General features: G+C 51.6%; 1 protein-coding gene across 1 annotated transcript in view; it reads left to right on the top strand.

The window, feature by feature from the left end:
* Positions 1 to 4982: 4982 nt before the first annotated feature.
* CAPN15 (calpain 15) overlaps positions 4983 to 23745 on the top strand; it is a gene marked incomplete at its 3' end in the record, with an annotated part of 53367 nt that continues 34604 nt past the window's right edge. Inside the window, exons 1-3 of the mRNA XM_009324317.1 lie at positions 4983 to 5361; positions 5458 to 5643; positions 15842 to 16161. Coding sequence (XP_009322592.1) covers positions 15986 to 16161 — 176 coding nt within the window. The remainder of the gene's footprint in view (positions 5362 to 5457; positions 5644 to 15841; positions 16162 to 23745) is intronic.

Raw genomic sequence — 23745 nt, forward strand, 5'->3', positions numbered from 1 at the left:
CCCGCGGCAGAGGCCACGAGAGAACCGGGGACGCCTGTCCTTCAGGTCGGCACTCTAACCTCTTTCTAACCAGGTTAGAAATCCGTCTGCTGGGGGCTAAGCAGGGTTTTGTGCGGAGTTTCTAAAGCCTTTGCGAGTTTGCCCTTTAGAATCGGTTGGCTGGCTCTTATGCTGGGGTCTTTGAAGCATCCTAAGGCTGCTTGGGCCCCGATGCCTCATCAAAACCCCTGGATTTTACTGCACGTCAGCTCAGCTGCAGTTGCAAGCACGTCAGCCTCCAGATCCTGGATGCAGAAGTCTGTTACAGTGGATGGAAAAGGCTCTGTACGCTGCCTAGCCTCTCCATTTTCTGAGCAGCTCTCCTCTCCCTTCCCTGCGCTTGCTTCTGGGGCACATCCCTTCCCTCCCAAGCATCAAGAAACAAATGTTTTGGGGTGGTCGTCTGGTGAGCTGTTGCGGGAGATCGAATAATGTGCGCGTTTGTGTTTGAAATGTCATATTGTTTTCTCCAAGCGTTTTTTCAGATCCAAATCTCAGCTGGCGCTCAGTGCTCCGTAGGCCTTCAGGCCCGGGATGCGGATGGGTGATTTTTCATGGTCGGACAGAAGGTTATCTGAGAAGTGCTTACTGTACGTGGCCTGGGGCGTTCATGCACGGATGGTGGCGTGCTGCTGCGGGTCGGTCAGGAGGTACTGGCGGCCAGGAGATGCGTTTAGAGGGAGCCGAGGTGGAGATGAGCCGCGCAGATCACAGCCGCTGGCTGATGGCGATAGGCTGCAGATCCCAGACTGTAGCCCTTGTCGATCTGAACGCAGAGATCTTGCCGTACTTTGCACATTGTCACCTGGGAGTCGTAGGGACTTGTGCTTCAGGGCTGTACTCTGTGCAAGCTGCCACCTTTCCTAAACTGGAGCAGACCTGTGGTGCGAGGGCTGCCCAGTGGCAGACCGGCCTCCTGCGACGCTGCAAGTCTGCCGGGGGCTTTTGCGTGGCCGTTTCTTGAGACCCGCTGCCGAACAGACTGACTTGTGCTCGTGAGTGAACCAGTGCAGGACTCAGCTCTGCCTGAGGAACGAGCTGCGGTGGCATAACGCGTGTCAGACAGGCAGGATTCAAATTACCATGATTTTATGTATGTGGGGATATTAACTCGTTTAAAATCGCATCAGCTTCTGTTTGTGTCCAGGGCTTTAACGGTTGAAGGCAGAAGGCAAGACCCAGCATTGCTCCCTTCCCCGGGTGGGGTTGGAGGGCTGGAGAGGCCTTTGAAGGTTTGATGTAACTTGCTGTGTTTGCTAAGCCGTATTGCTTTGGCAGGAAAGAAAGCAGCCTCCTTTAGCCTGATGACTTGGTGCGTAAGGGAACTCGAGGCGTGGGCCAGGCATAATGTCTTTTGAATCGGAATAAATATTGAAAAACAAACCAAAACTGCTAAAGTTGCATATAAAAAAGGTCGGGCGTCCTGCCCAGACTCGGAGCTGTCTCACGGTGACGGAAGGGCTGGGTGACCCTGTGGAGGGGCCTGGACGCCCTCGTGAGATGCACTGGTTACCCCGCTGCCCTCCTGGGCTGTCCCTTTATCTTTGCTCTGAATACTGCTGGCTTTGGGGAGGGAAGTGGCCTGAGCCCTGATGGTGCCTCGGCCAGCTGAGCGCGATTGGCTTTATCTTGTGGAAAATACACTGCTTTCATCCATCCCAGAGGTTTTGTGGGAGCTTGCCGGGCTTGCAGCGGTTGCACGTGAGACCTAGAGAGAGACACAGCCAGCCCCCAGGCCGGCGTGCGCCGACGTGGCTGTGCTGGTCTCCGCTGGCGGGGACGTCGTCTGCTCTCAGGTGAGATGCGCGTGGGAGAAGTGCTTTTTCTTCCCATCTCCCCGCTTCGTCTGAAGCCAGGCTTTTGTTTGTTTCTGGGTTCGTACTGACCCTTTTGGTGAGCAGAGGGGCCTGGGAAGGAATGGATCCTGTGGCGTTTCTCCAAGTGAGGGCCTTTGCGAAGCAGGAGGCGGCTGGAGTGAAGGGCTGTGGATGCCTGCGGTCAGACCCGGGGGCAGGGAGAGAGGAGGCTGATGCGGAAAGCGCGTGTCAGAGCCCAGTGTCCTGCCGAGATGGCGCGCTCCTAGCACGCAGTGCTGGGGAGAAACTTGTGAACAACCGATTTGCTGGAACCTGGGGCTCTGAGAAAGGTCATATACAGTGCAGCCTTGGGAAAGCTGCTTATGCGGGTGGGACAGGTGAGTTGGTGGCTCCCTCCTCATTTTCTGTCGTAATCCCACTCTTCGGAGCGAGACGTGCTGTCTGCCTGCTCCCCCCAAGCCTCCTGGATCTGCGTGCGTTTGCCTCAACCTTGCTAGTGGCTGGGGGACCCTGCCTGAGTATGCAGCCCTTTCCAGGCCACCATCACCGAGCTGGGCAGGGAGGAGCAGGCTACTACCGAATTTCTGTCACGCTCGTTGCTATTTCAAGTGTTGTCGCTTGCCTTGTGTTTAGCGATGGCAGCTGAGGAAGCCAACGGAGGCAGAAGGGCTGTTGCCTGTGCACGAGAAGCATTTAACTCTTGCCTTCACAGCTCCCTTCCCCGTGCGTTGGTGGCTCTCAGGTTGGCTGATAGGAAATGCCGGTGGCGTTCCCGAAATCTGCTCGTGTTCGGTCGCTTAAAAAATGAGGAGGGTTTTTGTGTGCCGTTTCCTCTGGCTCTGGAAAAAATGCTGCTGCCCTGGTGCCTGGGCAGAAGGGAGAAGGGGGAGCCCTGGAAAGGAAATAAGATCTGAAGAAATGTGTCACCAGCAGAAAGAGCAATTGTTTTCCTGCATTTACATTGCAGAGCGTTGTCCTGTTCAGGCAGCCGAGGTTTGACAGCCAAGATAATACATTTATATTGATGTAATTAGTGGGACGTGGAGTTTGCTGAATGGCTTGGGGGCAGCATGCTTTTCAGGCTAACTCCGGCAAATAGATCGGGGAGGATTGGAAAGCTGCTGTGGGTTGCTAGAATTGGCCCTTTGGGTTTCTGGAGGTTGAGTACATAACTGCTGATATTTCCTATTGTGCTGTACCCCGCCTAGCTGAAAAGAAAATAACTTGAGGGAACGTGGGGCTATTTTTGCCAGCTTGAGATGATCAAGTTTGATTTCTAAAAACTGAAGCCGAGTCTTTAGGCTTGCACATTAAAAACAGTATTGGAACCATATCTCTGTTCCTCTACAAATGCGTGCCTCTGCACTTTGCCAATGATGTAAACTCTAATGTGTGTTCATAAAAAAGAAATAGCTTTTCTGTTCCTGCAATGCAGCCCCCTTTTGTGGCAAGCCAGGCCGCTAACTAAATGCTGTGGGCCTGAACAGCGTCAGCATTAGAGGAGGGTGGCGACGACCGTGTCAGGGAGGCCAAGCTGGTGCCTCGCCCCAGTCCTGGGATTAGCAGCCCTTGCCAGAGCTGCAGGGTTGTCAATGCACATTCGCTTTGGTAACACAGAGACTGAGACCTTACAAAAAGCTGTCGCCCCCCCTCCAGTGATACCGCCCAGCCGCATTTCTAACGTGGCACTGCCTGCGGCACCGAAGTTTCCCCTTCGGCAGCTTGTTCCCAGCGCCAGCCCAGATGATTTTGGTTTACTGAGGACATCACGGGCAGCTTCCCAACTTGCGTTGTGTTGCGTTCCTCTGACAGCAGAAGGTCCTTCTGCTCCTGTAACAAAAAGGTTTGCAGAGAAGCTAACTCTCAGACAGCTTTTCCGGTTAACAAGTTAACTCCCCTGTATTTGTGCTGGTCCGTGGAAGTGGGAACATGGCACGAGGATCCTTGCCTGCTGGGCTGTATCCTCCCCTCCGTGGCGGCTCTGCTCTCCAGAGAGGCTGGAGCACTGATGTGGTCAAGGTCTTGCTCTCCAGCTTGTCTGTATCAGTCACCTGCCTGCAAGACTCAGGCCAGCAGGCAGAGCTCGGGCAGTCCTTGGAATCTCAGCACAGCCAAAAGGTTTTATTTTAAGCTGCTGGGTGTTAAGCGGTTTCTCTTCCTAGCCCATGCGTATGCGAACACTCCTCCTGCAAGAAAAATGACGTGGTGTCACGTAGACTGATGTAGGCATTCATGGGGTACTCCATCCTCTGGTGTTTGTCTTGCTCTCTCTTTAGCTCTCGTAAGTCTTAAGCCCTTCCAGTGAGCAGGGGCGGCTTGACTGTCTGAGTGCCTCGGAGATGCCGTGGGCCAGGAGTTCCCTGTGTAGCCAGTGCTGTACAGACCCTTGGGTTTAAAAGGATCACGATGGTCCTTTTGAACCTTAATCAGTCCTTTATTTACTTTTTACTGGTTCCCGAGTGGTGTCTCTTGCCCTCTCCGTAACGTTCTCCATTTGCTGGTTTGGTTTCATTAGCAGCACGTGTCCAGGTGTTCACCACAGGTCGTCTTTTCCCCACTGCCTGGAAATCTCAGTGGTGCAGAGCACTGGAAGAGAAAATCTCTCTGTGAATTTGCCATAACCTGCCCCAGGGGCATCATGCTGCACCCGATGGCATGGCTGTGGGGAGGGTGGGCAAGGTGGTGGGGGCTGAACCAGGTCTGTTGCTCTTGCGTGCTTCTGCCGTGCTCCCAAAGACGCTCAGTGATCACATTGTGTGGGCTGGATCCTTATTTGATTTTTTGCTCCCTGCCCAGTCTGAGATGGAGCCAGACAGTTACGGACAAGGGTTCTTGTTGCCTCCATCTTATAAAAGCCCATCCCAAAGGAGACAGCACTTTCACAGAGTATGAATTTCATTAAAAAAGGTTGTTTTGAGAGCAGAGAATGTGAAGGGGGAGGGAGGTTTGCTGAGGCAAGTATTCAAACGTCATACCTTCTGGGGGTGGGATGGGCACGTTTGACATAATCAGAGAAATTTGTACTTCTGAATTTCCAGTAGGTGTAACTGCTAACGATGTCCTGGCCATGCAGAGTAATTAACATCTGTTTCTGTGTTTGAACATTCAGGCAGTGTGCCCCTCCAGACATCCCCGCGTTCACATCCAGACCCCTTGGGAGATCCTGCCCTGTTGCTAATTGTCGAGAGCTGTCCAGAATCCTTATCGTTAAGATCCTGCTGTGCTCGTGAGGTGTTGCGTTACCCGGTACGACGACAGCTTTCACCAGAATGCTAAGCAGCAGCCGCCATCAGAGAGAGTAAGGCCAGCGGTGGGAAGAGAACTAGAAAGTCACAGCCAAAGGTGCTGAAACCACGAGTGAAGAACCTGAGTTGACCCAAAAGCAGACTGGTTCCTGTCTCCAGCTGGGACCGAGCTCCAGCCCATCGCCAGCTGTATGCCACGGGAAGCACAAAGCCTTCTGAGAGCTGTAGCTCGAGTGGATGCTGACTGAGTGACCTAAAATGTGAGGTTGGTTGCGTGTGCTGGTGCCATGCTGATCAGCCTGGAGTCTCAGCAGCCATTTATCCTTACGTGCCTTTCTTTCCTCTCTGTTCACCAGCTTGGTGCAGCAGCCGGTCCTTCTAGCAGGCTTGGTGTGCTACCGGCGGCTCTGTGCAGAGACCATCTAGCATGCTCCTCAAACCGGGCCGCTCAGCTGGTGTCAACAGCAGCCGTTCGATTCCAGGGACGCCAGGCTGACTTCACACCAACTGAGCATTGGACGTGCAGAGCAGGAACGTGTTTGGTGAGAGGCTTTTCTGACTGCGCTTGGCTCTGTGCGGGGCTGGGAGGGGCTGAAAGGAAAAAGACCTTTTCTCCTCCGGTTTGTAAGCATGGTTACCCTGCTTCTTGTCACCTATGCCTCTCATTTTTGTCTTTCTTCCTTGTTTTGATTCCTTCTTTGAGTGTTCCCCTCTCCTTGCTGTCTGTGTGAAGGCCATGTGCTCTTACGGGTGGGGATGCTGGCGTCCTCTGGTTTTCTCGTGAAGAAGAAACTCTAAGAGTGGAAGAGAAAATGTGAGGTCTTCCAGGACCTTGCAGTCTTAAGCCTTGGAAACTGCATGACTGTCCCAGGGTGTGTTTGAGGCAGTGCAAGGGCAGGGAAATAAATTAATCTAAGAAACTCTGCATCGCTTTGCCTACAGTAACCACAGTGCCATGGCAGTTCCCAGCCCAGGACTGGGACGGAGAGATGACCGTGCTGTACCTTATGTGGCTGGGCTGCTTTTAGCCTGGCGGTTCAGAGCCTGCTCTGCAGAGACAGGATGAGGTGGCGAGAAGCCAGTCTGAGCTTGTACCTTCAGGATACGCTTGCGGTGTGCACTGCAGGAGAGCCTCTGATGGTGGTGTCCTTGTGTTTGAATGAGCAAGGCTGATGTGGCCTTATCCCAGGCCAGGGCTTTGGATTAATCGAATGGACGCTAGCGTGCTCTGTGTTGGCTGATCTGGTCTGCCTGGATGCTTATGGGCTATCTGGAGTCTCCGTGTGACTTTGGTGTCCAGCCTCAGCAGAAGGTCTGCAGGAATCTCCTGGGGTTTGGGGTCAGTGAAGCCAGGCCACGAGCACTCTGGTCTTTGAGTGGTGACTGTCACCAGGCAGGTGTCGGCTGAGATCTGCGCCATGGCTAGTTCTCAACTGTGGGAGGGATGAAGTAACGTTCCTGCTCTTGGATCAGTTTTGATGCAGCCTTGGAGTGTCTTGTGAATGCTACTGCAGGTGTGCAAAGCCCTTGTTCCCGTTGCCTGACTTTGCCATGCAAGGCGCTTCAGCAAGCAGAGCCTGGTGGAGGGAAGGTTGGGGGTCTGTAGCACTGCGTGAGGCTAAGGCAGCTGGATATGTCTTGCAAGGCATTTGAGAGTGGCTCCTGTAACGTGATCTCCTCTCCATCTGCCTGTTTGGGTTAACATGGGTTCAGGATGCAGCCAGCTGGTCTTGGTTAAGAGGCCAGCTCCATCACTGCGCTGGGAGGTACGTTGGATGGCCCGTTAGGGCTGGCTTTGCTGTAGCAAGGGCAGCTTCTTACTCAAAGCATCTGCATTATGTTTCAGCCCTCTCATCTTAGAGTACAGCATTTTCCTCATGTGATCATTATATTTGTTCAAATAACTGCTCTCGTGGGCAAATACTGCTTCAGGTGTTGTGTAATTGAACACATCCTACAGTTTCAGCTGTATTGGCGGAGCTGAAGGGGAGCCGCTTGTGACGGAGACAGTAAGCCACTGTAGCTACTCCGGGGAGGAAAGGGCAGTGTCGTAGTGGTGTCAGGCACTGTTATGTCTGTATCACTTTAGTTGGACCAGGTGTTACTCCAGCCATATAATTTCAGTTACAATATCATCTCCTAACAGAAATAACGGCATGGCTACGACATCAGTGTGCGGAAGGATTCACGTGTTTTTCAGGATGGTCCAGGACAGAGTACAGGTGTAGTCTGGAGGTGGAGAGGGGTAAGCAGTACTGTGGTGCTTCTCCATTGGGTTATCGCACTGAGCTGTGCTAGAAGAGGAATTATCTTCTTGTCCCCCCTCCGGGTTTCACTCTCCCTGTCCCACCTCCCCTGTGCTCTCCTGGTTCCCTGTGCTCGCGGGGAAGGCGGCAGCCTCTTGTGCAGTTCTCGGCGATTCTTATGCTTTTTGTCTCCTGGTTGTTTGTGATGGAAATGCCAAATGCCACTGTTGTCTGTCAGGCTTATCCTACCTCTGCGCTTGCCTGAGGCACAGCCAGGGACGTGATGGTTTAAATCTAGGCCAGTTGGTTGGAAATTGGGACGTGGTGCCTGACTAAAGCCAGGGAAGGCCAAATTGCATAAAAATTTGCGATTACATTACATATTTACCGTCTGTCTAATCTGTGTTAGAATTAAAGCTGTAGCTGGAGTGTCTGGGGACAATGTGCTCAGGGGACATTTCCTCCTCCTCCTCCTGTCTCTGAAACTTTGCTTTCCAAGTCCATGCCCTGGGTTTTCACTGGCTGTGAGACTCTGCTGCTTGCTGCAACTCTCTTCCCCTCCCGTCTGCAGTGGCCAGCTCTTCATCTGCTTATCTGTCAGCTTAGCATGATCTGAAGATACAATCCCTGATGCCCTTTTGGGTATGACCTCGTGTTTGTGCTATGCCTGGGCACCTATGGCCCTCTACTAATTCAGCGTGCTGAGGAACTTCATGGGTCATCAAGTCCAGTTCCCTACTGCTGAAGACAGTCCTCTTGTGCAGGTCATGAACTTGTCCAGGAACTAACTGTTGGAACTAACTCTGTGCTTTTTTCCCCAGTGCTTCTGGAGCAGCTGGTCCAGAGATCCGCTCTTTGAAAGGTTAGAAACCCTCCTCTGACTTCCAGTATCCAGTTTTCCTGGGCTGGTTTATTGTACTTGTGCCATTGCAGAGTGTCATCTTGCAGATGAGAGATGACTTGCAAATTTTTTTTCCTTCCCTGGTTCACTGTAACCTTTATGTCCTGCACCAGTCATGGCTCTCGATGCAGATTTGTCCTGAGAAATGTGTTGAAAGCTACTTTGTTTTTCCATTGCTTCTTTGTGGGAGGTTGGTTTTGCTGGGCCCGTTTATTTCCGTGTTGTGCTTTTGGGTGTTTTAAGTGCAGGCAGAGTTCTGAGCTGCACAGTTTGCGAATGCTAGCGAATACAGAAGAGCACTTTTTGCACTACTGTCACTTCTGTCTTCTTTTTTAATGTTTGTCCTTGCTACTTTTGCCATCTTGCCCCTTCAGGAGGGATAGATCTTGTCAGAAACGGTCGAATCAAGGTGAACCTGATAAAGCAATGTATTGAAGAGCCAGTGCCTGGCTCTTACTCGTGGCTCTTATTCATGTTTATCTCTAGCTGTGAATGTGCAATAACAACAGTTCTGTTCTGCACAGGCTGGCACAGCCTCAGACAGGAAGATCTGCTGTTTACCAATCAACACTCTGCTGTAAGTGAGAAAGGGGAAAAAAAATGTTTTATTGCTGCTGGGTAACCCAGAGCGTAGTTAAACCTTTCTGAAAAAAAGAGGAAACTAAGAGCACGTGTGTTACGCAAGATGCATTTTTCCTGGCAAGAGTCCTGCGTGTGTGTTCTTCATGCAAAGCATCCCTGCTTATGCTACTTCCCATTAAATTTATAGCATATTGGTAGCGGGCAAGTAAAAGCTTCCTGTTTTTATAATGCAACTGGTCTCAGCAGGCAGTCTGTCGAGGTGATTTTTCAGCCTGGCACATTTTGTAGCTGGGGCAGTCTGTGGGGTGAGTAGGATGACAGAACTCTGCTACAAGGATTATAAATACAGAGAGTGAAAGATCTGGAAATTAAATCTGCTGGCAAAGCTTCCCAAGATTGGATGCTGTGGCTTGTCTTGTTTTGTTTCTTCCCCTTGTCTTTCTTTCTGTGGCATTACCGCGATGTTGCTAATGAGACAAACCATGCCAGCCCACACACGCTTCTGTCAACACTGCGCTCAAAAGCCATCCACAATTGGCTAGTAAACTGGAGGATATAAGTGGCTCATTGCACTTCATTGAAGCAACGTTAATTGACTTAATAGAGCACTAGGGTTTTACAGATTTGGTTGTGTGTTTTTTGTTTTTTTTTTTTTAAAATGTGTGTACATTCAGACCCTGCTTCAGCAGTGCCGTTGTTGCCATTTTCACGCTTATTCAGAAAAGGACCTTCCTGCTCTTCAGCTGTCAATGGAGGTGGGTTTTGAAGTTAACCCTTATTTTGAAGAAACCTTCCTGTCCACTGCTTCTTCCTCTTCTTCTCCCCATAGCTTGTAATTAAGATGTTGATTGCCTTTTCAAATCTGTATAATCCCCTCTCTCAAAGTGACCGTGGATAGATTTCCAGTAGCTCACTGGATAATCTATCACTGGTTTACAGTGTCCCATGCAAGGGAGAAGAGGAAAGTTTTTTCAGACTTTGACGCTAGTTGCTGTGTGGCTAAGCTGGCTCTACAATAAATCTACTTTTCCTATCAGTCTTTCACTTCAGGCTTTGGACACCTCTTCCTCTGCCTGCGTACTTATGAAAAGTCAGTGCTGGGCATTAAATACAGCTCAGCCCAACTCAGCTGCTGTGTATGAGTTTCTTCTGTGTTAAAGTTGGGCCAGAACCAGTTTAAAGGCAGCTGAAAGAAGGTGAAGATCCTCAAGCTTGCCTTTGCATGTTAATGTCCATGGCTAGAAAGATGTGCTGCTGTTCTGGACTTTGCTAAAGTGTAGCATGAAGCGTGAGGTCCTGTCCTGTGCTGGTCTAGGACTCCAGGTTAAATTATCTTGTTACCTCATTAATAGCCCATCTGGAAATCCAGGCAGCTAATTTCATCTAATGATATCTCTGCAAGTACCGCACCAATCTTGTTTCTCACCGTGATTTGGAAAATACTGCAGCTTCCAGTCCCCTAGGTTTCCTCTAAGGCCAGAACATCTGACTCGCCTCTCTTCTCTCAGCCCTGCTGCCCCATACCAAACACTTAGGTGGGTAAGTTTTACCCTTGTCTCCGTTTTCCCTGTCCTCCCATTTGCGGTGCTTGCGCGCTGCCTGTCATCCTAGTGCCTTTCTCATGTGAATACTTCTTGGCCCTGGGAGGTAGGGCAGTGCTTTCTGAGTCACAGGACTATGCCCCGACTCACACGGGAAGCTCTGTGGTAGAGCATGAGGGCTGAAAAAGTCTTCCACGTCCCAGTTGAGTGTGCCAACCGCTGGCCTGTCCCTCCTGTTATACCTATGCCTCAGTCTGACCTTGGAGGTACCTTCCCACCCCTCCCTGCCAGAAGCTTTGCAAGGAACTGGAACTTGCTGACACCTTAATTTCCTGCCAAGACTGCAGCACTCGGGCTGCCTTGTAGTGCTGGCTTGGCAGGTGAGGACAGGAAGAAAGAGCAGCAAAACTTTGTTTCTTGTCACCAAGACACCAGCTTTGTGCAAGACACCTGCTCAGCATGGAGCATCATGGAGCATTCCAGTTTGCTTGTCTGCTTTGCGGCAGGGGTCTCACAGGTGACCATGGGATCTCTTGCTGCACTTGAGCCGTAGAGCTCTCATTGGGTCAGTGTTTAGCATCTTGGATTTCAGTCGGTCCTGCATCTGTCTGAGGTGGATGTCTTGTTGCTTGTCTCCTTTTTTTCCCCCCTGCCTTTTGGAAAAAGAGGGATTGTTCACCCTTCCTCCCCTGGGGTTACTTCTTTTATCAGGGTCATCTCAGCCTGGTGAATACAAGTCACGCTCTGCTTGGTGCCGGTACCTGGCTTTGCACGTCCTCAGGTTCTGCCACCCTGCCTTGTGGAGCTGGTAGCACGGCTGTGCACACAAATGCTTGAGCTTCTTTTCCTTGCTTGATTGGCATGACACACCATCAGGCCTCTACTCTGCATCCTTCTTTAGTTATTCTGTGCCTGACCTCCTCTGTGACTTTATAACCTTCTTACGCTGACATGTCTCATGCTGTGTACCTTACCCATCCCTGCACACTGTTCCCTGCTTACCCTGGACCCCTGTGAGCATGTGTCTCCTTCGGTGGTAGGTGGGGAGACGTCCTCCTGTGCATGGTGACAGGCTTGGTGGAGGACCATGTCTTCATGATGTATGAAGTGGGCTCCTCCAGCTTGATGCCCCAAGCCAACCACAGCTCCTCCAGCTGCACTCATCTGCCCCTGAACTACTTTGTGTTTAGGATGGGTGAGTTATGTCCTGCAGTCCCTAGAGAGGAGGCTGCTCCTGCCAGGGCTGTGTGTGGGGACTGGACATCCCAAGCTCTTCAGGAACCCTTGTTTCTCTGTGCAAGCAGCAGGCTGCATGTGAGTGAGCCTAGAGAGCTCCTCCTTTGCTGTTGAGGGTGGTATCAGGTCCCAGCCTGCCTTAGCCCCCAGGCAGGGGAGTTCACACAGCAGAGGGAAGAGGAGGGCTGGTGCTTGCAGCTTCAATCCTAGAATTAAACCTCCTCCTACGTGGCTCCCTCTGGGCACAGCTTTGAGGGGTGTTTTTCCCCCAGGTACATGCTGGGCCCTCTCCTGGGCCAGCTGCTGGCCCGGCACCTCAGACTAGAGCTGTCTGGTGTGGGGGGTGGCTGTGTTTTCATTCCTGGATCTTCCCTGGAGCAAGGGAGTAGCTCAGAGGTGACTTTATTTATAGGTTGGGGGAGCGGAGGAGTTAATGAAGTGACGAAGTCGTGTCCCTGAGTCTGGGAGGCTGAGAACCAAAAGAGGTTGGAAAACTCAGGCAGGAGCTGAGCTGGCTTGTGCTGCATGGACGAATAAATGAGTTGGAAAAGGAGTGTGGGGGATATCCCATCACAAGGAGGGGGCTTCTGCACATGGGACCAGCTGGGGTCGGTCTGCCTCACTGGTTTCCTCAGTGGGCTGGAGCAGCTCCAGGGACCTCTGTCTCTTCTTCCTGCTGCGTGCCAAAGGGAAGAGCTTCGGGCTGATCCTAGGAGGATCGTAGGAAAAGTTGATCCTCCAACTTCCTAGATACATTGAACCACGTGGGCTAGTTCCTTTTTTTTTTTTTTTCTTTTTTTGCTCTCTTCAGAGCCAAAACCTACTTTGGAGCCAGAGGGAAGGAAAGGCGGTTGGGTAGACCCATATCCCCACCCTTCCTGCCTGCTTTGCTGTGGGTGGTGTGACAGAAGAGCTGGGGCCCAAAGAGTCAGCACTGCTGACTGGTGTTGAGGAATAGGGTTTATGTGGAAGCATCCGGGCGACTGCTCTGCTGTCCTGGCAGCAGGAGGAACCTCCATGGGAAAGCTCTGCTGTCCTGAACTTGCTGTAAGTGCCTGCTGCTCAGGGTGCTGGTGGGGCGATTTGAGGAAGGGTCTGCACCAAGTACAACAGATCAGGGTAAGTGGGTGCGAGTGGCTTGGGGGTGGAAAGGTCAAATCTGGTTTTATTTTGGAAGCAATATTTTGGGAGCAGTTAAACAGCGTCAGCTGAAACCTGGTAATTATTGCAGCTGCAAGGGGCAAAAAACCAAAATCCAAACTCAGCACTAAGGTGCTTAACTATTAATTTCCGTGAGTGAGATCCACCCTTCTCGAGACACTTCAATCTGTTCACATTGTGGCTTCCTCTCCTGTTTAGGTAGGTGGAAGCAGCATTTTATTAATTAGGAGGAAAATCCTGCTCCCTCCTGCCAAGGCAGAGGAGGTCTTGGCAGTTTGCTCCCCTTCCGCGGCTGACGCCTCCCCTGTTCAGCACGGGCGATGTGCCTGCAGGGCATCTCCTGGGGCATCTCCCTGCCCGGTGGGAGAGGTTCCTCAAAAATAAGGCTGGGTGCTTCCAGAGGGGCTTTCTTCTTTGTAGGCTTCTTTAATTGACCCCTTCCCTTACTAGAGCGTAGTTTTCATTCTCACCTTTACTTCTTGCAGGCTCTTCGTTTGCTTAGTGTTGGCCAAAGGCGTTTTCTGGCTCAGCATGGCGAGCACGTACATGCTTAACGTTGAGCTGTAACGCTGCCGCTCCTCCTGTTTTCGAACAGGTTCACCCTCTCCCCTCCTTGGGCCAGCGTTCCCCCCCCTAAACACTGTTCATTGGCTGCTCTCACCTGGCATGAGGGGTGACCCTGAAGAAAAGGATTTATTGCTTTGCCCGGAGAAATCCGATTTCACGCAGCACTCGCAGCCAAGCAGCCCGCTTAGACTAGACAGTCTTGGAGATCACTACGACTTAGCTAGGTTATCCTCCACCTATTTATAGATCCCTTCCTCTCCCCAGCTCCACCCACCGTGGGGTTTTACCGCACCGCCTTAAAGCAGGGCTCCCAGCCTCTCCTCTCCCTGCAGAGCGTTTGCGTTGAGCTGCCTGCTCAGACTCCCTGGTGCAGACCTGGCGGAGGAGGACGGGCCAAGACACGAGCAACACGTTGGGAGCCAGCAGTAATGCGGGCAGCAGGCATGTCTCTCGCCTGTTGTGGTGAGCTAAAACTGGCATTTCCATGTGTAGGAGGAGGAAGCAAAGGGTTCTGCTTTTCTAGCTTGAGAGTCAGCTGAGGAAGTGGTCTCGAACCAGCCTGTGGAATTGCTTTATTTGGCACCTTAGCTCTGTTCGAGAGGGGGGAAAAAGGCTATTAACTGACTGAGCATCCATCCTGCCTTCTGTTTTGCTCAGGCTGCGGTGAACTGTACGGGGCTGCGTTTCTACCCATCTTGCTTTTATGTGGTGGTAGAAACCAAGCCTTGAGGTGAGAGACAGAGTTTGTTCTTCTAGCAGGTCTCTTAGCTGAACCCCCCGTGCCTTCGGTGCCGCTGTGCAGCGCGGCTGCTGGAGCGCGTACAGCGCTCGCTATGGGGGAGCCGTCGGGGGTGCGGCAGAAACGCCAGAGATGCCGTAGGTGTGGGACAACCGTTCTCCGCAGTTAGACTTGAGCTGATGATACTTGGAAATACTCTTCCTTCGCATCACATGGCTTTCATTTAGCCAGAAAGTTGCATTTGTTACAAATTAACTGCTTGAATAGCAGGAAATGAGAGGAGAAGCGCCAGGCATCCATTTTGGCTGGATCTGCAAAAATCAGTGAAATCTTGCTGTTGGGCAGGTAGCAGGAAGCAAAGTGTGGAGATGTGTTGGCTGATGCACAGCAGTCAGGCAGACCAATTAAAACGAGGAAATCGAGGTAGGGAAAACTGTGTTCTTGGGCTTTTTTTCAGTTTTATTTTGTTAGTCCAGGCTTTGCAGGTTGCAGAGAAGAGACCACGACAGGGCGGTTAACATTCTCCAGCTAATGGCCTAATGCTGGCACATTCCGGTATTAAGCTCGTAGCAAAACCGCACCTGCTCCTTGAGCTGCTGCATCCGAGAGTCTGTTATCTATCAAGGCCTTTCTTGATCCCTTAGAACAATCCTGGGATTGAAAAACTGTATTTTAGGAGCCTTTGTTTTAGCCTTTTAACTGCACAAAGTAGTTTCTTCGCAAAGGTCCTTCTACAGTTCATTCATCTCTATAAATCCTGGTGGGTAATTGAAAAAGCTCAGCTGTGCTAATTTTTTTTTTTCTTCCTCGTTTCTTCTTTTTTCCTCTGTTAAATGTTCCCTTGATCCGTTCCTCCTGACACGCATTCAGATTGCCGTGCCTTTTTCCTTTAAGGAGAGACGTGTATGTTTAAACTTCTTTGTATACTAGAAGACATGAAATGTTTCTGTGGTTTAACTGTGAGGATGCTCAAAGAATAAATTCTAAAAAGTAGGAAAGAGAGAGGGAGAAAAGGAAGAACAGTCAAAGCCCCGAACTTGCTTCTATGGGTAGGGGGATGCTCAGTATCAGCTAAAAATTGGCGTGAGCTGAAAGAAAGTATTTCATTGCACTGTGTGAAATAGTCACAGAAAATATACTTGTGCGGATACCCAGTCTGTCTGTTTTCAGCCTTACTGTGGTATTAGTGGGGAACAGGAAAAGAGGGATATTTAAAAAAAATATTACATAGAAGGGAAAAAAAAATCTCCTCACTGCATACAAGCCATCGAGTTGTACTCCTCGTAGTTGAGGTAACTAAAAACCTGGTGTGCCAGTCAGAGCCTGGAGCTTTCAGAATAACCTTTTCTGCGTGTGATTCCCAAGGGCTGCTGGTTTGGGCTCTAAAGTGAGACTTGCTTGCCCCCTTTTCTGCTGCTTTACTGTGGTGGCAAGGGCTTTCTGCTGGGCTCTGGTGTGCTCTCCTCCGCTAGTCAGGCTGCTTCCCTGTGCCTGGGAACTCCTGGTGCTTAACTGGGGAGAGCGTCTTTTAGACGTACTCCCCCTGTACTCCCCATCTCCAGGCAGTAAAAGCTGTATTCAGTGAAACGGCCCTTCCCATCCCAGTAAGTGCTGGGATGGGGATCCTGGTCAGAGTATGCATTAATAGGCTTCTAAAAATGGAGGGTTGTTGCTTAAATCATACCTTACCTTTCTCTCTTTTTCTTTCCTTTTTTTCCCCTGTCTCTCTTTTTTTTTTTTATTTTTTTATTTTTAACTCTTGATCAGAACCGACCTTCCTTTCTCCAGTGTGTTGGGATCTTTACAGCAGCCCATGCCGCAGCGCCTCGCCTATTCCACCCGAACTGCCCATGCCACTGGCTTGGACCTAACCTAGGATAAATCTCAGCGTGGCCTGGGTAGGGGGGAACCATGGGGAGCTCTGCCTCATCGCTGGCCGCAGAGACGGAGTCGGACCATGGCTTCACTAGCGCACCCTACCCGGGGCACCCAGCCGTGAGCTGGTATAGGAGTAGTCACAGTGGGCCTGTTTGGGAAAGTGCCCTTATAACGCGGCAGCATCAGCATTTACACCACCGGGTGCGAAGGTAAGGAGGAGGGGAAGGAGCCTGCTTACCTGCTTACCTCTCAGCTTGAATCCGGGGCGGTGCACTTGGGAGATAAGTTGCTTTGCATCCCATTGGGTGTCGGGTCCTTTCATTCAGAGGTTCAGTTCAGTTCCTCGTGAAAGCTAGAGCCGAATTTCCACCCATTTGAGTGATGCCAAGCCATGTCCTTTTTGCAGGGCTGCTGCTGTCTCCTGCAAAGTAGACTGCAGGACTCATCCCAGCTCTTCCTCACTCACCTGAATTGTGAAGGTGGCTGCCTGGGAATGGGATCTCGGTTCCTTTAACGAGTTCGCCATGTTCTTGTGGCTCCTTTTCTTTCTGACCTCCCAACTACGCTGTGGGTGTCACAGATGGAGGATTGCCACTCCAGGTTGGGTGGCGATAAGTAGCAAGAGTTTCTGAACTCAAAAGAGCTCAAAAGCTGTTTTCATGCAAAAGCAGTAAAACGCTTTGAACACCAGATCCAGGGGAACGAAACACACCAAAACAGAATTACTCTGAAAAAGAGCTCAGTGTTTTCAACCCTCAATTTCTATCCCTCCTCGTTGAAATCAGCACCTCAAATGTGTCCCTGAGTCATTGCCTCTGCCCCTTCCCCATCAGCCACTTGCAGTGAGGAATTTTTCTTCATGTTGAAGGGCTGGTGTCCTGCATTCAGTCTCTGACAGGCTGAGAGGTATGTCAAAAGCATCTAAAAATCCTCTGCCCGGGGGCTTGGCTACAGAGGCTGCCATGTTTTGTGCTAATAATATTTGAGCCTTTGCCTAATGCCTGCTTTGTGTAGATTCCAGCCTGGTTGGGTGTTTGTACTTGCTTGAGTCTGTTTGGAGCCGCTAGTCTTTTAGGAATAGCTGCTTGCTTCTGAGTGTCCCCGAGCTGTTGTGGCTTTCCACTGGAGGCGTTTGCTGCGATGGTCATGTAGTATCTGTTGTGTAGTCCTTGTTTTCTTGCCTTTCTGCTGCTGCGAGTCCCGGAATCTGCTTCACAGTGTCTGGCGCGCAACTCCGGGAGACTGAGGCAAGCGACGTCACGCTTTGCTCCTTTGTAGCCTTGTCTTGGGTTTCCTTGTTGAGCTGGTAACAGTGTGAAACTAATTAGCCGTTGTCTTTGCTCTCAGTCATGGGCTTGAGTTCCTAGCAATGCCCAAGAGGCCTTTAAAAAGGCCATTTTGTGCAGTTCCCAACATCTGTTGCTGGGTGCACCAACCTTTGTGGCTGGCCCACAGTTCTGGTCGGCAGTCTGTGCTGTGTAGGTTTGTCCCCTCTAGTTTAGAGGGATCCTGCGAACAGAGCTGGGTCCTTCCTGCAAGATTATTCCTTCCAGACTGCTGCTCTTTCCCCTGTTGCCTTGAAGAGTTGGGGAAGATGTCGGCGGCTCACAGATTAATAACCCGGTATGCCTGTGCACAGCCAGCACTGAGATTTAGGAGCTTCCAGGGCAAAGCTGGCACCGGGCACTGGAAAGGTTGTGTCTCTGCAGCCTCATGTATGCCAGCTGAGACTGCTCATGATTCGAAGTCTGTAGCTTGGAGGAGCTTGAGAAACTAAGTGAAATCTTGACACATGGAAATGAATTTCCTGAACAACCAGCCTTCGTGGTGGAGCGGATGTTGGGGCAAGAACAGGAACTGCCGGTCTCGGTGCAGATAAAGCCAGTGTCCTGTTAGGACAGGAGTGGTTTTTCTGATAATTATGTATTTCCCCTGCTAAAGGGAGAAGAGAACTCATCCCGGCTAAGTGCTGCATGGATCCTGGAGACAGGAAAATCACTGGCCATGATTCACTGAGCAGTGAATTGCGTGGGAAGAACCTGCTTTAGGCAGTGATTATGGAAGTGGGTTCAAAAGACGTGCTGAGATCAGCCAGGCTGTCAGGCATCAAAGTACCCGCGGTTCCCATGGCGAGACGGGTGAAACAACAGGGTGAAGAAGCAGAGGATGATTGGTTTCCAGAGAGCAACAGATAAATATATTCCTTTAAAAATTAAGTAAGTAAATGGAACAAGTCAGGGTAGGTAGCACTGCCTCTGAATATCCTCATCCGTGGGAGTCCCGTAGCGCAGGAAGGAAGTGGAGTATTGGGGAGTCAATTTGGGGCTGGACAGGAGTTCTGGGATAGACTTTGCTTTTCCTTGTCCTGCTGATTTCCTGTCCCTGCCCGTGGCTGCCTTCAGAGCTTTGGCTGCTCTAGAGCAGCACAGAGCCAAGCCTGCTCTGGTCTGTCTCAGGGATGAACGCAGACCCTCCTTGGCAGGGAAACAGGGACGCGACTACTTCACGAGTGACTTTGGTCTGTACTTGGTGGGGGAATTGGGGGAGGCTTCTCTCACGGTGGGGTGGAATAAGGGAAGAAATCAGTGCTGTTTGGCTTTCGAGATTTTAGAAGCTGGGAGGAGGCTGGAGAGTCTCCTGTTGCCTGGGTGAGGCTGGGTGGTCTGGAGTACCCTGTGTGCTGAAGACAGGTGGACACAGGGGAGAAGAAGGGCCTTAACGGTAGAAGCAGTAGGTGTGTGACGTGCAGATTTGAGTCCCTGGTCTCTTCTGGACCAGACTGCACAGTCTCTTTCTACATGTCAGCATCCCATCTTTTAAACAGAAGCATGCCCCTGCCTTCCCCAGCGTGCCAGGAGGACGCAGCTACTTAAAGATTAGAGGTACCAAGTGTTATGTGCACATTAGCTAGAGGGATCTCATTGCTGAAATCTCTGCTTAGGGCAAAGGTGTTAAATACATCCTTGATACCTGTGTGTAGCCAGACAAATTCTGGCTTAGTTACAAGTCCCCTTGGGCTCCTGCTTGCTCGTACGCTTAAAGGTGTTTGGCCTGGGCTGTTGTTGGATGAGAGCGTTCAGCTGAGCCTGCAGACCCACCACGGCCGAGCTTCCTGACGTGCCAAACCCTTCATGAAGCTGAGAGCAGCAAGGTGCAGTGCCACAAGTCTGGGTGCTGGCAGCAGGACATAGCTCCGTTGCTGCTGCTGCAATTGAATGGTTTGGGAGCCGTAGGCTCGTGGTGGCTTCTCCTGCTGCTGCTGGAAGTGGCAGTGGCAGCTCTTCAGTGTGCAGCCTTCTACATCTGTAAGGTGTTAGGAGGAAATTAGGGCACTGAACTGTCTCCCAAATGAGATTTAAGGGAGTGTTTCTGTTCACCTAGTCTTCATTCCCCAGCATTCATAAAGAGGGACAACAGGGTACTGTCCTGATCAAATTCTTGATGGGACCCAGAGATGATTGGGATCTTGATGGGACCGTCAGAGAGATGGGGCTCTTCCCTGCTGGACCTGCTGGGTTGCTGCGGCCCTTTCAGTGAGGACTCTGCCGGAGCTGGGTACATGTTAGCACCAGGCTGGTGGGCTGGGAGGTTTCCTGGGTTGCAGAACACTTTGGATGTCTTGTGAAAGGTTTATAGCACTGAGAATTGCTTGAGTTCATTCTGCTCAGGAGAGGCTTTTTGGGAAAAGTGTTGCAAGATCTGTGTGGCTGAATCTAAGCGTCTCTGCCCAGCACTCAGTTTGGCTGAAGCTCTCCGAGCTCCTTCCTTTTACAGAGGATATGCATTTTCTGGGGTTTCCCGCAGCATTCTGCAAAGGCTTTGTATTTTTATATAAAAGCCCCTTCAGAATGAAGTACCTCTGGGCCTCAATGGCTGTGGAGGGAGGAACAGACTCTTTTATTTTTATTTTTTTTAAATGCTAAAAATATATAAATCCCTCTGCTTTTAGAGGGAAGTGAGGAGACCTGTTTCTGTTGGCAGCTGGTGGGAGGGCACTTGCTGTACCCCGCTCCCCAGAAGCACCACTTAATTCTAGAGAGAAACCCAGAGGGAGGTATCTGTGACCTTGGTGTTTGTGAGCCCCATGGCTTAAATGTGTGAAAAGAAGCAAGTCAAAACTGCTGGGTAGTGCCACACAGTCCTGTCTCGGGGGCTTTGAGCCATCTTGAGGCTGGTGGAGGTGTTAATAAGGGGACACTGGCATATTGATGCATGGCAGGGAGCCATATGGAGGGGGAATGCAGTTGTGTGCAGCTCCTTCCCTCCCTCCTGTGTTGTGGCACTTCATCTCCGAGTGCGGCGTAAGCAGAACTGGTATCTAGAGGACGTCTTTCTTGTTGGGGAAAGCAAGGCCCAGAGGAGAAATGAGATGTCTGGGAAGAAAAGCTAGCGGTAAAGCATCAGGTGACTCTGCACAGTTTCCCTGCTTCTGTTTTCTGTCATCAGCCCAGGGGTCAGGCATCAGCCTCAGGAGGTCTGACAGCCTCGGCGGGCCTTTGGAGTACAGTTACCCTGACAGAGCTGGGGTTGGGGCTGTGGGTCGGGGCAAGAATAGTTCCCTGGTTTTTATCAGCAACCTGCTTGGTTTTGGGTGTGCTCAGAGAGTTGATTTTTGCACCTTGCAAAAATCACAGACTGGTTGAGGTTGGAAGGGAACTCTGGGGTCCAGCTGGTCCAACTCCCCTTCCAGGCCTCCATGCGAAGAACAGGGACACGTGTGGCTGTGAAAAAGCTGGGGATAGCCAAGATCTGCTCTGACTCTATATCCACAGAGGAGGGATGAGGAGGGAAAAAGAGACCACTCTTCCAAACCCCAGGGGTACTAACATCAGCTCTGATATTCGGGACATGCCTGTTCATCACACCAGAGTGGAGCCCGTGTTCCCCAGGTGCTGCGGTGAGGTGGATGCGTCCCTGTGCGGGTTGTGCTCCCTCTGGAAATTGTTGTGGCATCAAAGTTCAACTGGGATTTGGTAGAGCAATGATGCTGCAGGTTGTCGTGGATACCTGCTTGATGGGAACATTGGGCTTGTAACTGTTTGCTTGCCAGTTCTCACCAAAGCACGTGGCAGCTGGAATAACGTCTTGCTCAAGAAAGTGTGCAGTGCCAAGGAGCTGGCAGCGTGGTATGCTGTTTCATCTGCCTGAGGCTTCCAGTCCTGCCCATCCGCTTTCCATGCTGGCTGCTCCAGCAGTCCGCTCGCTGACAAAGCCTCTTAGTTGTTTAAATTGAGGCTATTTATAGCTCTGGAGCCGTGAAGAACGTGGAGGATGGCACAGAGTAGCGGAGACCAAAGTTCTCAATAGGTACCCAGACAAACTCTCCCTTTGCTCCCCATCTGCCCCCCAACCTTCCCCATTTCCACTTCCCACAAGTGCAGGTAACAGGGCTATCCTACCCGCTTACCCTCTCCAAAGAGAGGGCAAAATCCAGGGCAGGGAGTCAATCAGAGCTCATGTGCTTGTCTTTACCCAGCGGGGTTGGCTCAAATCTGAACAGAAATGCCTGAACCCCTTGCCTGGAGCGTTGGTGTCACAGCATGGAGAGCACAGTGGACCTGTCTCTTTGATAGTGCCAACCGTAAGAAAGGAGAGCAGCACCTTTACCTGGTTTTGGGGTGCTCCTGACACTGCGGTAGCTGAGCACCCTTGCTCCCAGGGATGTAGGTTCAGATCCTTCTCCCAAGTGCAGGCGTTGGGTAATTTTGCTTTGGTGCTCTCAGGATGCCACGCTGCATGAAGGGGGATAGCATCCAACTTTGGCTTCGCCTAGATCCATGGTCCTCTCCTCTTCATCTCTTTTGGGAAGAGATTCTGGAGATGTGGTTTTGCTGTGAAGGAAGCCAGCCTCTTGTACTCTGTGCTGCGGCCATGTGTGGTAGGAGGGCCTGGTAGAGCCCTTTGGCGCTCTATTTGGAGCAGGCTTGTTTCTAGATGCAGGTACGTTGAGGGTGGGGTGGGAAGGGGATTGGTAGGTGGTGAATTTTTTTTGTTGTTTTATATTTTTTAAGATCAGAGAATAGTAAGAGGAGCCAGAGCAGGGATTTTTCCAGAGCAACCCTTCTGCATTGCTCCCTTGGCTTTTTTTGGCTGCAGAGGCAGGAGCTTGGTCTAGTGCTTCATGGCAAATCACTTGCACCCCTGAGAGGTGTCACGCATGTAGCCTGGAGCTGTGAAGCGGTTTCAGCCCTCCAGAAGAAGCTGATGGATGGATGTGATCACAGGAGGAAGCTCAGGAGCCTGGCTCAGCTGCTGCGAGGAAGGAGAAATGTAGGAAAGTGTGTGGGGGGTTATTTGTTTTTGTCCCAGGGTCACGCGAAAGAGCTAGGGTGGGAACCACAGGCCCATCCACCTAACATGCAGCGTCTGTCCTGGAGGGAGATGTACCTGCATTAACCTCATGCTCCTGCTGTCGTGGGCTTGTGAGCGGGGAGGGGGGTGAGGGCAAGAACAGCCTCCTGCTTTCTGCCCGTGGGGCGGGCAGGGAGCTGCCTTCCCCTCTGAGCTGTTCAGAGCTGCCAAGTGGCCAGCCGTTTCCTGGGTTCGTTCCGGACCTCATTGCTTTCCTCCAAAATTGTTGCTGGAAAAGGTACATGCCAGGTTTCTCTGACCAGTAACTTAATCCAGTTTGGCATCGGTGGCTCTGGGCTCGGGTCTCTGACTAACGTGATTCAGAAATGGAGAGGGGAAGACACGCAGAGCTGCAGTCTCCCTTCACCCGCCTCCGCCCCCCGCTGCAGGCGCCTGGCCTCAAGCTGGCCATGGCACTGAAAGGCTGCGTTGATCCCATCTCGGCTGGAGACTGGTGCTCGTGCGTGGAGGGGATGGAGGGGAGCGTGTACTGAACGAACCCTCTGCAGGCCTTTGTTCCCTCGGATGAAACAGCCCCCCCCCGGTGCGGGGCTACCGTGAACAGAAGGGCAGTTGTTCAAGGGACACAGAGAGGAAAGATAAGCTGTGGTTGGATGCTGTTTGCATTTGGCAAGCTGGGGCTGCATCTGTCTGTTCCTGCCCAGGGATCCACAACCCGCCCAGGTAGCTGTGCCTTATCAGCCGCTCTCCTCAACAAACTGCCCTGGGCTTTTATTTGAGTTGGGTACCTTGCCATGCTTCTCGCCCTGCCGCGCCTGCCAGCCTTCCCGCTCTGCCTGGTTGCTGGCAAGGCACTGGTACTGCAGCCGGCAGCCCGTGCCAGCAGGTGCATCTCACAGCACCCGTGCCCACAAGCATCACTGAATCCCTGCGAGGGGTAGGTGCTGAAGGTCACCGTGAGGAGGTGTGAAGAGCTGATCTGAAGAGAAAGAAGCTGCTCCCGTGTTACAGATGGCATTTACGAGGCTGCAGCAGGACATTCGAACCAGAAGGAAACTTGAAGTGAAGTGTGAACGCAGCCCGCAGCCCTTCTGGATGGCGGTGGGACAATCAGCAGGAGAGTCGGGGCAGTGCATGGGGTGAGGATGAGAGTTTGGGCTGCGGGTGCTCAAAGGCTGCCAAGTCGGCAGCTTGCTGGGAGCTGGAGGGGCCTCGCCTGCCCTTGCCCAGAGCAGTACAGAGCTCAGCTTTGTCTCCAGACGCACGGGTTCAAGCCCTGCTGCTCCCGGCGCTCAGAGTGGTATCGCATGCTGGGGCTTGTAGTTACATAGAGCTGGGCTCCTGCATTTGGAGCGTGGCAGATTCACTAGAGCAAAATGTTGGGAGGCTGGCTCTTGCCACCTTTTGGCAGGGAGAGGAAAGGGTGTCCATACCCCCTGGCCTTCAGTAGCATTCCCCAACTGTGGAGTGGGGAGAAGGTG

This window comes from Pygoscelis adeliae, unplaced genomic scaffold (assembly GCF_000699105.1).
Source record: "Pygoscelis adeliae isolate BGI_AS28 unplaced genomic scaffold, ASM69910v1 Scaffold595, whole genome shotgun sequence".
In the NCBI taxonomy this organism is placed as follows: Eukaryota; Metazoa; Chordata; class Aves; order Sphenisciformes; family Spheniscidae; genus Pygoscelis; species Pygoscelis adeliae.